The following is a 13728-nucleotide window of genomic DNA, read 5'->3' as shown; positions in this document are numbered from 1 at the left end:
CAGCTCCCTGTATTAACCTCCTGAGCAATGATCACTGAGGGAATGCTAACCGGGAACAGTTTCAGCTAGTTTCAATCTGCAATCTACACTGCCAGATGCCACTAAATCCCCCAAAATCTTAAAATAAAAAGGTTTTGAAATGACAGCCTTTCTTGTTTCCTTTATTATTATTATTGTTATTTTTCATTCTGTGAAACTGGTTTTGCTAGGATCATTTTTCTAACTTGCTTCTTATTAATGGGAGATTAGCAGAGATTAAAATACATTTCTAGCCAGAAGGACATAACAGTAGTGTAAGATAACTTGCTGAGACACTGCTTTGAGTCCTGGAGTAGTGGTGCACTCCAGCCTCTTGTGGCCAAAATGAGTTTTACAACAACAAAAACTCAGAATTTTTTTGTTTTCACCAGCTCAAAGGCTATTTTTTTTGGCCTGTTTTTGAAGGTGAGAAAAGTTACTTAGAAACTTGGTAAAACTTTTGTTCCAACTGTTTCTCAGATGAAAAATAAGGAACTTATGAAGACAGCCCTTGCAGAACTTAAAAAAATTCTTCTGAAGTCATAAAAACAACTTAGATCAGACATTTTTTTTTCTCACTTCCCAATCAAGGCTTCCGTACATGAACCACCTCCTGGCCGAACACATGTATTAAGAGCAGTGGTTCCCAACTGGTGCAGCCATAGAGTCCAGATCTCTCCTTAATCATTAGTTCAAGGTCCACACAGTTGAATACATTCAGCATCATACTTACTAGTTTGCTGTCTCTGCCAATTAGATGTCCATTAGTTATTCACTCTACAGCAGGAAACAGCACTTCAAAATATAAGCTCTGTGCCGGAAATTTACTATACTTCCAAATTAAGCATGTTTTCTTTCAACCTTGAGATGTTTGCTAGTCATTCAGAACTGACCCAGTTTTGGACCAGGACCCACCAGTTGGGAACCACTGCTCTACAGAACCAGAGCTCACCAGCTGTCATCAGTAGTTACTGAATGATCAGTACCTCTGTAGAGCTGGTTAAAGGCTGGTGTGTCAAAGGGATCCAGCATCTCGGAGAAGTCTGGTTTGGACAGACCACTGTGGACACAAAAAAATGATTATAGGAAGCAACAGGTGACTGTGCTGTATCACTTACCACCAATTAAACAACGTTGATATGTCACTAAACAGGTCTTAAACACACTGTAATGCTTTTCCTAATTGTAAAAATCTAATGTCTTGTTTAAAAAACAACAGAGAGAACACTTGTTCTAGTATAATTTCTTAACAAGCGATTAAATATGCTGATTGAAGACGTTTGAAGATGTCAGAGATCACAAAAATAGCATCTTGTTTCTGCCAAACTCCAAAAAAATGTTAATTTTCCATATGTTTTCAGCAAATGAATTTAGTTGATCTGAGGGAGATCAGGCTTGAGAATGTTTTATAAGCTCAATAACAAGAGATATTTCATCAGCCCATACAGGAGCATGAAATCCTTTAATTGAAATCAAAGCATTAAAAACTGGAGGTTATGCGGTTTCACATCAGTGATATGTACGACGATTCTCTGAGAAAAACCTGCCGCGGTGACTCACAAAGCAAACAGAAGCGAAGGTTTGTAAAAAAAACACAAATTCAGTTTGACTTTAGGGAGAAATTATCCCTTTCAGCATGTACGATGACGAAAATAAAAAAAACCCGAGGTGAAGCGAGGTAAAGAGAGCCGAGAAAGAGACGGAGGGAGGCTTGACATTTACATTTGAGAAAAGTCTCAAAGGATGTTCCGACTCAATCTATATCACACCAGCACCTCATCACAGTGACTGAGAGCCTCTTCTCCAATACTCACTTGTTAGGCACCTTGCTGAAGATCTCTCTCACCCACTCCTCCAGAGTGTCCAGCTTCTCTAAAGGACAGGCCGAGTGAAGGAGGATAAATTAGAGTTCGAGTGTGTCTCAATAATTCTGGCTGAAAAAAAAACCTTCATAATTCTAGGTTTGGGAGTTTGGGAGTGTTGAGTGCAATACAGTTTGTTCCAAAGCAACTTCAGAGTTGACTACATTTAACCCATAAAAGGCTCGTTTAAATGCATTACTTACTAAACATCACAGCTCTAATCACATGGATACTGAGGTCACCTGTTTCTAACCTAGTGATACTTGATGATGTCAGGGTGTCTACAGGCATCAGACAGTTAAATTTAATGGTTTTCACGACACGTTCAAGACACCTTTTAACCAAATTTAGGACCGATTTTTGGACAAATCATCAATCAATCACCAGAACTGGCCCACCAAAGGATCCAGTCCGGCCCACTAGACAACTTGACTGTTCAATTGTTTTGTTAAAGGATGAACATCTACAGAATGTACCTGTAATTCTTAAAACAAAAAAGGGAAACTATTGAAGCTGATGATACTTATAGGTTATTGGATGAAGGTTTTACTGGTCTGGCCCATCTGGGCTGTATGAGGCTCATGAACTAAAATGCGTTTTACACCCCTGATCTACATTTTGCCAACAGGTCAGTGCAAGTTTGAAGTAAAACAACAGTATTATAGTTTTTTAAAGATTTGTAACGTTAGAATTGTGAACTTTTAGAAAGACAGGCTTCACTCATTTTCACAAAGATAAATTAAATTAGATCAAATGTTTTTAGCAGTTAGGAGCTCACAAATTCAAATTTAAGACTATTAAATGACTTTAAAGCACCCCAAATGCCCCTCTCCCCAGCAATGCTTTCCAGCTCCTCCGAGGGATCTAGACGTGTTCCCAGACCAGATGAGATATGTAATCCCTCCAGCAGGTTCTGGGTCTGACCCGGGGCCTCCTACCAGTGGGACGTGCCCGGAACACCTTGAACTGGAGGCGCCCAGGAGGCATCCTGATCACATGCCCGAACCACCTCAACTGACCCCTTTCGCTGTGAAGGAGCAGCGGCTCTACTCTGAGCTCCCTCTGGATGTCTGAGCTCCTTACCCTATCTCTAAGGCTGAGCCCAGCCACCCCACGGAGGAAACTAATTTTGGCCACCTCTTTCCGCGATCTTTTTCTTTCAGTCACTGCCCAGAGCTCATGACCACTGGTCACCTGCAGGGACAGGAATCAGGGTTCGGTGCATTGTGTACCGGGTGGCAGGCAAGGGCGGGGCCCTGGCTCTGGGGACATTATACAAACACTGAACAAAAATATAGATGCTTTTGTTTATGCTCCCATTTTTCATGAATTTAACTTAAATATCTAAGACTTTTTCTGTGGACACAAACTTGTTCAAATCTATGTCAGTGAGTTCTTCCCTTCTCGAAGATAATCCATCCACCTGACACGTGTGGCATATCAAGATGCTGATTAACTACACATTGGCCTCGGGCTGGTCTCAGTAAAAGGCCACACTAAAGTGTGCAGTTTTATCTTGGAAAAAAAGACATTTATTAGACACTCTGGAGTATTGATTTCACATAACTAGGGCTACAGATATTCATTTTTGGTCACACGGGACTCATCTGTAAAGAGAACACTTCTCCAAAGTGCCAGACGCCGTCGGAGGTGAGCAGTTGGCCACTCAAGTCTGTGACGACGACAGACTGCAGTCAGGTCAAGACCCCTTCTGAAGATGACGAGCATGCAGATGAGCTTCCCGCAGACAGTTTTCTGACAGTTGGTGCAGGAATTCTTTGGTCGTGCATCAGCTGTCCAAGTGGCTGGTGTCAGACGCTGGATGTGGAGGTCCTGACCTGGTGCGGTTACATGCGGTCTGTGGTTGTGAGGATGGTTGGATGTGTTGCCAAACTCACAGCACCAACAGTGGAGACTTGGAAATTAGCGGTGAGATTAATATTCAGTTCAGAGACAGCAACTCTGGTGGACGTTCCTGCAGTCAGCATGCCGATGGCACGCTCCCTCAAAAATTGTGACATCTGTGGCGTTGTGTTGTGTGATCAAAATGCTCATTTTAGAGTGACCATCCCAAGGCTTTTTAATCAGCATCTTGACATGCCACACCTGACAGGTGGATGGATTATCTTGGAAAAGAAAAGTGCTCACTGACACATTCATTCATTTCTGTAACTGCTTATCCTGTTGGGAGTTGCGGGGGAGCTGGAGCCTATCCCAGCTGACACTGGGCCAGAGGCAGGGTACACCCTGGACAGGTCACCAGACTATCACAGGGCTGACACATAGAGACAGACAACCATTCATGCTCACATTCACACCTACGGACAATTTAGAGTCACCAATTAACCTGCATGTCTTTGGACTGTGGGAGGAAGCTGGAGTAGCCGAGAAAACAGCCCCCCACCATGGGATGCAAACCCGGGGGGTTGCATTTATATTTTTGTTTATCATATAAATAAACTGGTGGAAGAACCCTTTTTATTTACACTAATTTGAATAGTATTTATGGCCTGCATTTTTTCTGCCGTAACCAATTAATCCATTACTGTACATTACATTCTGTAATTTTGTTAAGTAGTTTCACAGTAACTGGCAAAGTCCCTTTTTGCTGTGTGGGATTCATATCACACACACCAGAGATTCACAGAAAAATAAGCATTCACGTTTTTCTCATTGACAAAACCCTCCCTGTTTACCGAGCGCTCTCCTCCAGTAGGGATATCCACAGTATCAATATGGAGTTAGGATCTGCCTCATGTAAGGTCACGATTTGAACACATGAACACTCTTCTTTGTGTAAGCATTCTTTGCTTGAGAAAACAATCCTGCCCTGTACACAGCGTGAGCTCAGATCGTGATCGAATGCTCACAGCGTGATGGAAAAAGACCAATTATTGGCTTTATTCTTTAATAAAACAATGCAACACCATGAATCGTGTCAGTCTGGTTTATTTGGCTGTGCTGTAAATGGAAGTTGCTCCTCTTCAGCATCTCTGACACAGAGGCTGCTCAAGCAGAGATTCTCTGCATACGCTAATAGATACTCAGCTCATTCGGATGGAACAACTTGGACTGAAACCTTAAAGATAACTTAAAGCTGCTGTAATCAGTTTTTCTGTATCTTATATACTACATGACTATAGAGGAGCATTTAGCAGCTAAAGAGCCAGATTTTTATATCAGGAGTTGCTGGAGACCAAAGTTAAGCTAGAGGTAGAGTGGTCTTTCATAGGCAGACCTATCCCCACACTTTGTTTTAGTGCTGGAGAAAAGTCTGGCTGAACCCATCATAATCCTGCATCATAAAAAAAAGCCCTGTCTTGTTTGTATTTCTTTAAACCAATCACAATCTCACAATCAATGGGGTGGCACCCAGGATGCAGTAAGATGTGCTAAATAAACCCTTTTGTGTGGAGTTTGCATGTTCTCCCCATGCCAGCGTGGGTTTCTCTGGCTACTCCAGCTTCCTCCCACAGTCCAAAGACATGCAGGTTAATTGGTGACTCTAAATTGTCCATAGGTGTGAATGTGAGTGTGAATGGTTGTCTGTCTCTATGTGTCAGCCCTGTGATAGTCTGGTGACCTGTCCAGGGTGTACCCCACCTCTCGCCCAATGTCAGCTGGGATAGGCTCCAGCCCCCCCACGACAGGATAAGTGGTTACAGAAAATGAATGATGAATTAATTATTTTACAGGACATTTGCACCTAGTGATAGCTTTATGACTCTGTCACGCTCTGATCTGATGTCAGTGACCAGCAGTCCAGCACTACTGAAACTGGGACAGTTTGACCAAACATGAAGGGCTTACAGATGTGCCAGCAAGGTATCTGAAAAAGTCAAGTGTCCGGAATAGTTTCAGAATTTATGAAGATGACACCCAAATGTTAAGCACCAGATATGCCAAAGGAAACTTTGACGAGCTCACCTTGAAACTTTGAGTAACAGCTGTCTTGTAAAGGATTCTTGTTTCTAGCGATTATGGCTAATGTGTGACCTGCATGCTAAAAAAGAAGCTAAATGCCACGTTATTTTAGCTGCAGCCGCTGATGTCCTCGTCTCTCAATTAACACCCCGTAAAAGACACGCATCAAAGCTTCGTGAATATTTATCACTGGTATTGGGGGCAGCCCTATAAATCAGCAACAGTTTGCCAACAACTTCATGAAATTAAAGCAGCTGTGCAGAACTTTACGTTTTCATTGATTGTAGCGCCCCCTTTGGTCGAAGCGGTATGACACCCACAGCCTGGCGTAAAATTCTGACTGTAGCCGGCATTCGGCTTCATTTGTAAAATCTTGACTGCAACTGGCAATTACCACATGCATTTGTTTTGGAGAGCGAGAGGAAAATCATAAATGTTCTGGTGTCTCTCTGAATTTCTTATAAACTGAGGACAACTGCCTGCTGTATATTTGTGTTCACGGTCACAGTCACAGATAATTTTGTGGCGTTTGTTGTAACGTTACTAGACAAAAGCAGTTCACATCAGCTAACATTACATTTAGCTTGCTTATAACTTCCACGTCGTCATATATTGACCGAGGTTTACACGCGTTTGGGCTCGAGCCTCGTTTAGCCTTCTTCTGTTCTTTTTCTTTCAGATGACATTGAAAGTACAACCAAGCCCTTATAGATAAATCTGGTAAAACTGTTATGTGTTCAGCAATGCCCGTTGCGTACTGCTTACTCGAAGAACACTCTCTGTAAACACGGCTCCTTCTTCTTCTGTGGTTTAATGGCTTCAGGCTGCTGCGGGAGTGCAGACTTACTTCTGCCTCCAGGTGCCGTATTCTGGTTTGCTGACTTCCGCTGTGTCCAACCCGAGCCAGGCTACACTAAATAGCCATATAGAGAAAGGTTTTTTGTCGCTGTTGGGTTCAAATAAATATGCAGATCTTCAAGGGGGGGTGATACGAACTAGGGACAGTTTTATTAATGGTAAAAAGTTCCGCACAGCTGCTTTAAATTTATAAAGTGGTAATATGTGTGTGTGTGTTTACAGCTCCATGCACTGGCTGAACGTAACCAAAATTAATGACTGCTGTTTTCATGTGGCATTTCCTTTAATATTTAGTAGGGGTGGGAATCACGATATGGGTCAATGATACGATATTATCACGATACTTAAGTCACAACACAATTTTATTGAGATTTTTAATATGCAATGTAATGCTGAGTAATGCGATAAAATAACTCGTGATTTGTTAGCTTTTTAAACAGTAAATTATGTCCAGAGAGGAAAACTTTGTCAACATTTGTTTCAAGTTTTCAGTGTGTTCATCTCACCGCAGCCATTTTTTTGCAGCAGTAAAATGTATCTACTGGACTGAAAAAGCAACTGATTATATTACTCTAGTTTGTATTTGTCACATGTCATTAATTTAATTAAAAAAGTCAATACTTGGCACTGTGTTATTGCCACACTGTTATTGCTAACCCTAACCCAGCCCTAATATTTAGACGATAGTAGTTAAATCTCATGTCGGGAGGCAAATTTAAACTTTATCAGTCTTCATATGACCTCATTAATAGTTAAATGCCATATTATTTTCCCAGTGAAATGCTGGTTGTATATAAACTTCGTCTTTTTAGTATCCAGAAATCATCCTGACACCTTTGCATCACTTTACAGTAGCTGTTTTTCTCAGTGAAGACAGTTTTTAAATAGCACTGGAGGATTTAACAAGAATACAGAAGGCAAACAGTTCAGCAGTTTTTATGGGAGATGATTTTTTTTTTCTCAGCACAAATGTCAACACTCGTCATCATTTTACTTTCATGCAGTGAGTTAATTAGCCGTGCGATATTTTCTGTGAAACCCTGAAAACACGTGTAAGATGTTCTGTATCTGACTTTGTTTGGAAAAATATCGCAATTTGAGTTGATTCAGGACTGATTAACCACAGTCGGCTGAACATGGATGAATCCTTATGAGAGCTGCGGCTAATCATTGTTCTAATTGTCCATTTATCTCTACAGATTGCTTTTTCAATTACTTCATTTGTTGTATGAAATTACTGAAAACAATACTGTCAATCTCCTAATAAGGACAGCTCTTGATGTATATTAAACGGGAATAGATTTTCCTGACCTTTCGACTGCACAGCCAGAGTCATGTAGTGGGCAGAGTAGTGCTTCTTCCAGAAGGCGCGCAGCCGCTTATAGACATTGATCTTCTTCTTCTTTGGCTCCTGCTTCAGCGTCTGGGCATTCCCTGGTGTTGTCACAAGTGAGCAATCAATTCAGCAAAACTATAAAACACTGTAGAAAAACGGTTTATAAATGCAGGGATATCAGCAAGAAAGAAAAACTTGGTGTCTGTCTCAGCACTCCTGTTTGTTATTGCTGAACATACCCCAAGGAGGCCCTGTGTGCATTACGTGTCCCAGCGGTTGTGTTTACCAACTCACCCCAGCAGAACTTGCCCATAGGGTGTCCAGGTTTGGCCAAACTGCCAAACAGCATTTCCTTCCTGTGGGAGTCCGACGGCTTAGCCAGCTGGTACTCTGACAGACAGAAGGAGAGACAGAAAAACTCGAGACGACAGAGAAAGACGGTGATCAATGGTGTGCAAGAGCTGCCTGAGGAGAACTCAGCAATGCGGCTGATGAAAAGTTTAAGTCCAAGTAAGACAGCTGAAATTTAACTTCTCAGCACGGAGGGGCGATGCACAGAGGCACCTTGACTCACCGCTGTCGACGGCCTCCACCTCCCTATCAATGGCGTCTCGGATCATCAGGGGGCAGATGAAGAACTGGGCCCACCTGAGAGGGTGACGGGACAGAGAGGCTATAATCAGGGGCCACGTACCAGCCAGGGAGAGCGCACACAGGTCAGACAGAGACAATCAGATGTAGACAGATGCACACCACAGACAACAGCAGGACGGCGGGCGGCTGATTGAGCCTGTAATGTTTGTCCGACTCTGTTCGAATCAAGAGCTGGTGTTGCATCATATCCTGTGTGACTCATCAGATTCTGGGACATGAAGAAGAGTTTCAGCTGTTTTACCAAAGTTAACATTTTTTGATATCATACTTCTATCTGTCTATCAAATTTGGTTTTGCAACCCCTTTTCGAAACTAATGTCATGGATTTTCTCCATAAATAAATACATAAATAAATAACATAAACACTTCTACCAAATTCATGGGACCTTGCAAAATTCTACAGCTCGACTCTGAATACTTTTTTTAGTTATGAATTTTTGAAGTTTAACCCTCAGAGCTAAATTTCATCATTCTTGCGGACATAATCTGAGCCTCATCGAGTGCTTATTTTTCATTGGATTGGGTTGAAATTTGTATCCAACATCCAAGAAACCAGAAGGATAATTTGCAACACGTATTCATGTAAATAGTTGCTGCTGAATGTTTTACATAAATAAAATAAAAACACATCACCTGACGAAAAATCTTCGAGAAAGTATACCCAATATATTCAGAACATTCTCCTGGGTGCTCTCAGTATCATCTAGAGCAGGGGTGTCAAATTCATTTTAGTTCATGGGCCACATACAGCCCAATTTGATCTCAAGTGGGCCAGACCAGTAAAACCACTGTATAATACCCTATAAATAAACCCCCCCTCAAAATGTTCCTTTTTTAGTGTAAAGAAGTACGTTCTGAAAACGTTCATCCATTTACAAAACAAATGATGAACAGACAGATATATCCTAAGAAAAATATGTGCAAATTCAACAGTATATTTCAGTCTCACTTTCATTACATGGGCATTTTTGTCATAATTTTCAACTCCTACTAAAGTGGAAGCCGATGAAGAAGCAGGTTAAGTCGTCCCCCGCCTTACAAACCATGTATAATCTGAAGTATTGTCAGTGCCTCAGCAGCAGGGTTCCGCCCATCTTGTTTTAACATAGAAGTCTGATACAGATTCTTTTGTACTGAAGCTGCTGGTCAACAATATTTTGCACAATGTTCAATATCTTTAAATATTAAAGTGATTATTATTATTTCAGAGAGTTGTACTCTGGTCAGGGTGGAAAAGCCTCTGAGGCAGCCCATGAATTACCTACTCACTGTTTAAATCTGACGCCTTTACAAGTGCATCAATATTAGGTGTGCAAAGTCATCTAGTGGGCTGGATTGGACCTTTTGGTGGGCCGGTTCTTGCCCCTGGGATGTATGTTTGATGCCCTTGATCTAGAGTGGTTCCCAACTGGCGTGTCACGGTCCAAAAGTTGGTTGCAGGTCCTTTCTGAATGAACTGCAAATGGCTCATGAACATGTCAAGTTTGTGAAAAACAGACTTTATTTCAGATTACACATAATATTATTCTTAATTTGTGTAATTCTGAAATGGTAACATCTAATCACAACACTACTCAGGTTAAATGGAACATATGGCTTCTGAATCATCTGTAGGGTAAAATACAAAGCTACGGCTAGCAGTTGGTAAGCTTTGTAAAGCTACGGTTAGCAGTTGGTTAGCTTAGTTTAGCTACGGCTAGCAATTGGTAAGCTTTGTTTAGCTATGGCTAGCAGTGGGTTAGCTTAGCTTAGCTACGGCTAGCAGTTGGTTAGCTTAGTTTAGCTACGGCTAGCAGTTGGTTAGCTATGTTTAGCTATGGCTAGCAGTGGGTTAGTTAAGTTTAGCTACAGCTAGCAGTTGGTTAGCTTTGTTTAGCTATGGCTAGCAGTTGGTTAGCTTAGTTTAGCATAAAGACTTGAAAGAGCTTGCCTGGCTGTGTCCAAAAGTAAAAAAAATATTTCAAAAAAATCTGCCAACTCGAATATCTAAAGCTCACTCATAAGATTTTATTTTGAAGCGCCATTTCCGCTGTAGAGTGAGTGACTAACGGACATGGCCAAACGCAAGTATGATGCTGAACATATTAAACAGCGTGAACTGATGACAAAGAGAAATCTGGACCCCATGGCTGGACCAGTTGCTGAAGCAGCTCCTGAGCCCCGGACTTTATATCCTGTGACCTCAATTTCTACAATGGTAAAAATATGGGTCCCTCAAGAAAAAGGTTGAGAACCACTGCTTTAGATTACTCCAGCAACCAACTCAACCACATTAAAACAATATTCAATTTTATTGTTGCAACTTTTACGTTACATGTCACATTCACCCATTCACACACACTCACACACTGATGGAACAGCTAGCGGGAGCAATTTGGGTTCAGTATCTTGCCCAAGGATACTTCGTCATGCCGCCAATCTTCCTCTGAGCCACAGCCTTATTAAGAACATCAGAAGCATTTTACACACAATCTTATTTTTGGATTTATAAAAAGCTGTTGCAACTGCAACCTGACCCCGCCTGTCCATGTCCTACAGAGTGAAAGTTATGTACAGCAACACCAGAAAGAGTCTTGCCTCAAAGTTTTGAAGGAGCTATCACCTTCTAGTTGGTATGTAATAACATGTCTTAAGTGTTTTTTCGAGTTTACTTTCTCCTTCTCTTAGTCCTGTGTTTATCATGTGATGGTTTTCAAGGAGTCCACTTCTTAAGAGTGACTGATCTAAAAACAAAAACAAAAAAAGCCTCCTCTGATCCTCCCTCACCTGTCAAGAGCTTCTTTGAAGCTTTTCCTCTGGACGTCAAACTGGAAGATGGTCCTCTCGCAGTCGGTGGAGGCGTTGTCGCTCCCACCATGCTTCTTCAGGAAAGCATCAAAGCCATTTTCTGAGGGGTACTTCTCGCTGCCCATGAACACCACTGGGACACAACGGAAAAACAGTAGGGAAGAGAGAAGAGTTATAAATAAAAAAATAAAGGAGTTTAAAAGGGAAGGAAAAAATCCACCACAGCTACTTGGTGTGCCTTGCATTTGTGGTTTTCTTATTTATGTGGAGAGCTGGCCAAACAGACAGCGTGGCATTATATCTCCTGCTGAGCCACAATAGAATTGATAGCTTTTTTAACATTTGGTGACAGGTTTGATGACAGACTATAAGAATGAGCGAGGCTTTCATTTCAGAAAAGAACATTTAGGAACAATGTTCGACAATCACAACGGTGGAGGAGACAGATACAACAATTTCTCCACTGACAGGAGCATCAGTAGACTCGAATGCAATTCACAAGATATGTTGCGTTTCAAAAAAAAAGAAATAAAGAAAGCGAGCACCTCTTGCTTTTTTGGACCAGAATAAAAACTTAATGCAACAAGTTTCTTAACCACTCTTTGTTGCTTGATGGAGGGTATTCTGGGAGATGTCAGAAATTATTAACTGAAGTAGAAGTAGACAAAACAGGTTAAGGAAAAGAGGGTACACTGAATAATTTAAAATAACAAAACAACTCCTGGAATGCATTAAATATGGTTGCTCTTCCTGAGGTTTCTCTTTTTTCCCCCCACATTAAAGCGCAGTTTTTCTTTGTCCAAATCCAGAGAGTGTAAGGATATGGGGTGCTGCACGTTGTACAGACTCAGAGGGAAATTTTTGATTTGCGATTTCGAGCTATATAAACAACACTGACATGACTTGACTTGATAGATGATACCGTACATAAGGGCGAATTAACCCTCGACCGAGGAGAGATGAGAAATGACTCGACCCTCTCTGGTTCCTTCTCTGGTTGATTACTCACTGTGTTCCAGAAAGTGAGCGAGGCCGGGGAGGTCACTGGGGTCGCTGAAGCTGCCCACTCCAACACACAGAGCTGCTGCGGACTGACACACACAAACACACAGACACAGAGGACGTCTATGAGTCAGGTTTGAGTCTGGCAATGCACTTGAACAATAAGTTTGTTATTCTTCTGGTCCACAAATCCCCCAGCTATAGCCTAATATATTCTTCTGTTTCATTTGCCTTGTTTAACAATGAAACCAGATATTCCTGAGTGGTTTTTAAAGGTTTATGTCTTATAGAGGAATGATTGAGAGGTGAGCTAAGGGCAGCAGACAGGGCAGGGGAGTCAGAAGAGTAGTGAGATGCAAGCTAATGAAATATTGGTTTGTTCTTTTTGTGGTATTTGTTAACACTGAGTGGCTCAAGCCCTGTGTGCATCGACGTTTTAGGCACAGGCGTGATTTACAAGTGTGTGTATTTAACAGCAGAGGTGTGGACTCGAGTCACACGCCTCAGACTACAGTCACAAAATTGCTAACTTTTGATTCAACTTGACAAAATCAAAAAAGACTTGCAATTTGATTTGGAATTTCACACCAGTGACTCAACACTTCACTTGGACTTGAGTCTCTCCAAGCCCAAAGACGCATAATTCCCCAGATGTGTTCTTAGTTTTCGAATGTCCTCTTTTGTTTAATCTGAACGACTGTGTTGAAATTCTGATCGAAAATTACTGATGTGCATCGTAATATCTTCCTTGATGCTCAGCACCAAAATTTCAAGACTGTTTTCAGCCTTCGTCTCCATCCTTGCCATTGTGTTTGTAATTTGCTTGTTGCACTCATCCCTCGATATTTGTAGGTTTCAGCTCTTGAGTGACTGCTCACAAGGGCAAGTTCATGCTCCGTTTATCCAAAATGAATCCAGCTAATTAAAAATCTATGTATTTTGGACTTGCTGTCTAAAACTGATGTCTAGAATAGAGCATGAGATGGATCGGTGGCGTTGCACCGGACTGTCATGGTGAAGAGGGAGCTGAGCTGGAAGGCAAAGCTTTCAATTTACTGGTCCGTCTACGTCCCAACCCTCACCTATGGTCATGAGCTTTGGGTAGTGACCGAAAGAATGAGATTGCAGATACAAGCAGCCAAAATTAGTTTCCTCTGTGGGGTGGCTGGGCTCAGCCTTAGAGATAGGGTAAGGAGCTTGGACATGCAGAGTGAGCTCTGAGTAGAGCCGCTGCTCCTTCGCATCAAAAAGGTTCAATTGAGGTGATTCAGGCATCTGATCAGGATG

At 41.8% G+C, this 13728-nt stretch overlaps 1 protein-coding gene across 1 annotated transcript in view; it reads right to left on the bottom strand.

Annotated features, from left to right (window-relative positions):
* Positions 1 to 13728, bottom strand: part of LOC125900688 (nardilysin-like) — a 47821-nt gene that overhangs the window by 29882 nt on the left and 4211 nt on the right. Inside the window, exons 4-10 of the mRNA XM_049595851.1 lie at positions 12449 to 12530; positions 11419 to 11572; positions 8573 to 8646; positions 8293 to 8388; positions 7974 to 8096; positions 1833 to 1890; positions 1005 to 1078 (exon numbers count right to left, since the gene is read on the bottom strand). Of these exons, the coding sequence (XP_049451808.1) occupies positions 1005 to 1078; positions 1833 to 1890; positions 7974 to 8096; positions 8293 to 8388; positions 8573 to 8646; positions 11419 to 11572; positions 12449 to 12530 (661 nt within the window). The remainder of the gene's footprint in view (positions 1 to 1004; positions 1079 to 1832; positions 1891 to 7973; positions 8097 to 8292; positions 8389 to 8572; positions 8647 to 11418; positions 11573 to 12448; positions 12531 to 13728) is intronic.

This window comes from Epinephelus fuscoguttatus, linkage group LG14 (genome assembly GCF_011397635.1).
Source record: "Epinephelus fuscoguttatus linkage group LG14, E.fuscoguttatus.final_Chr_v1".
Taxonomy (NCBI): Eukaryota; Metazoa; Chordata; class Actinopteri; order Perciformes; family Serranidae; genus Epinephelus; species Epinephelus fuscoguttatus.
Note: the sequence above shows the minus strand (reverse complement) of the source record. Positions and strands in the feature narration are given on the sequence as shown.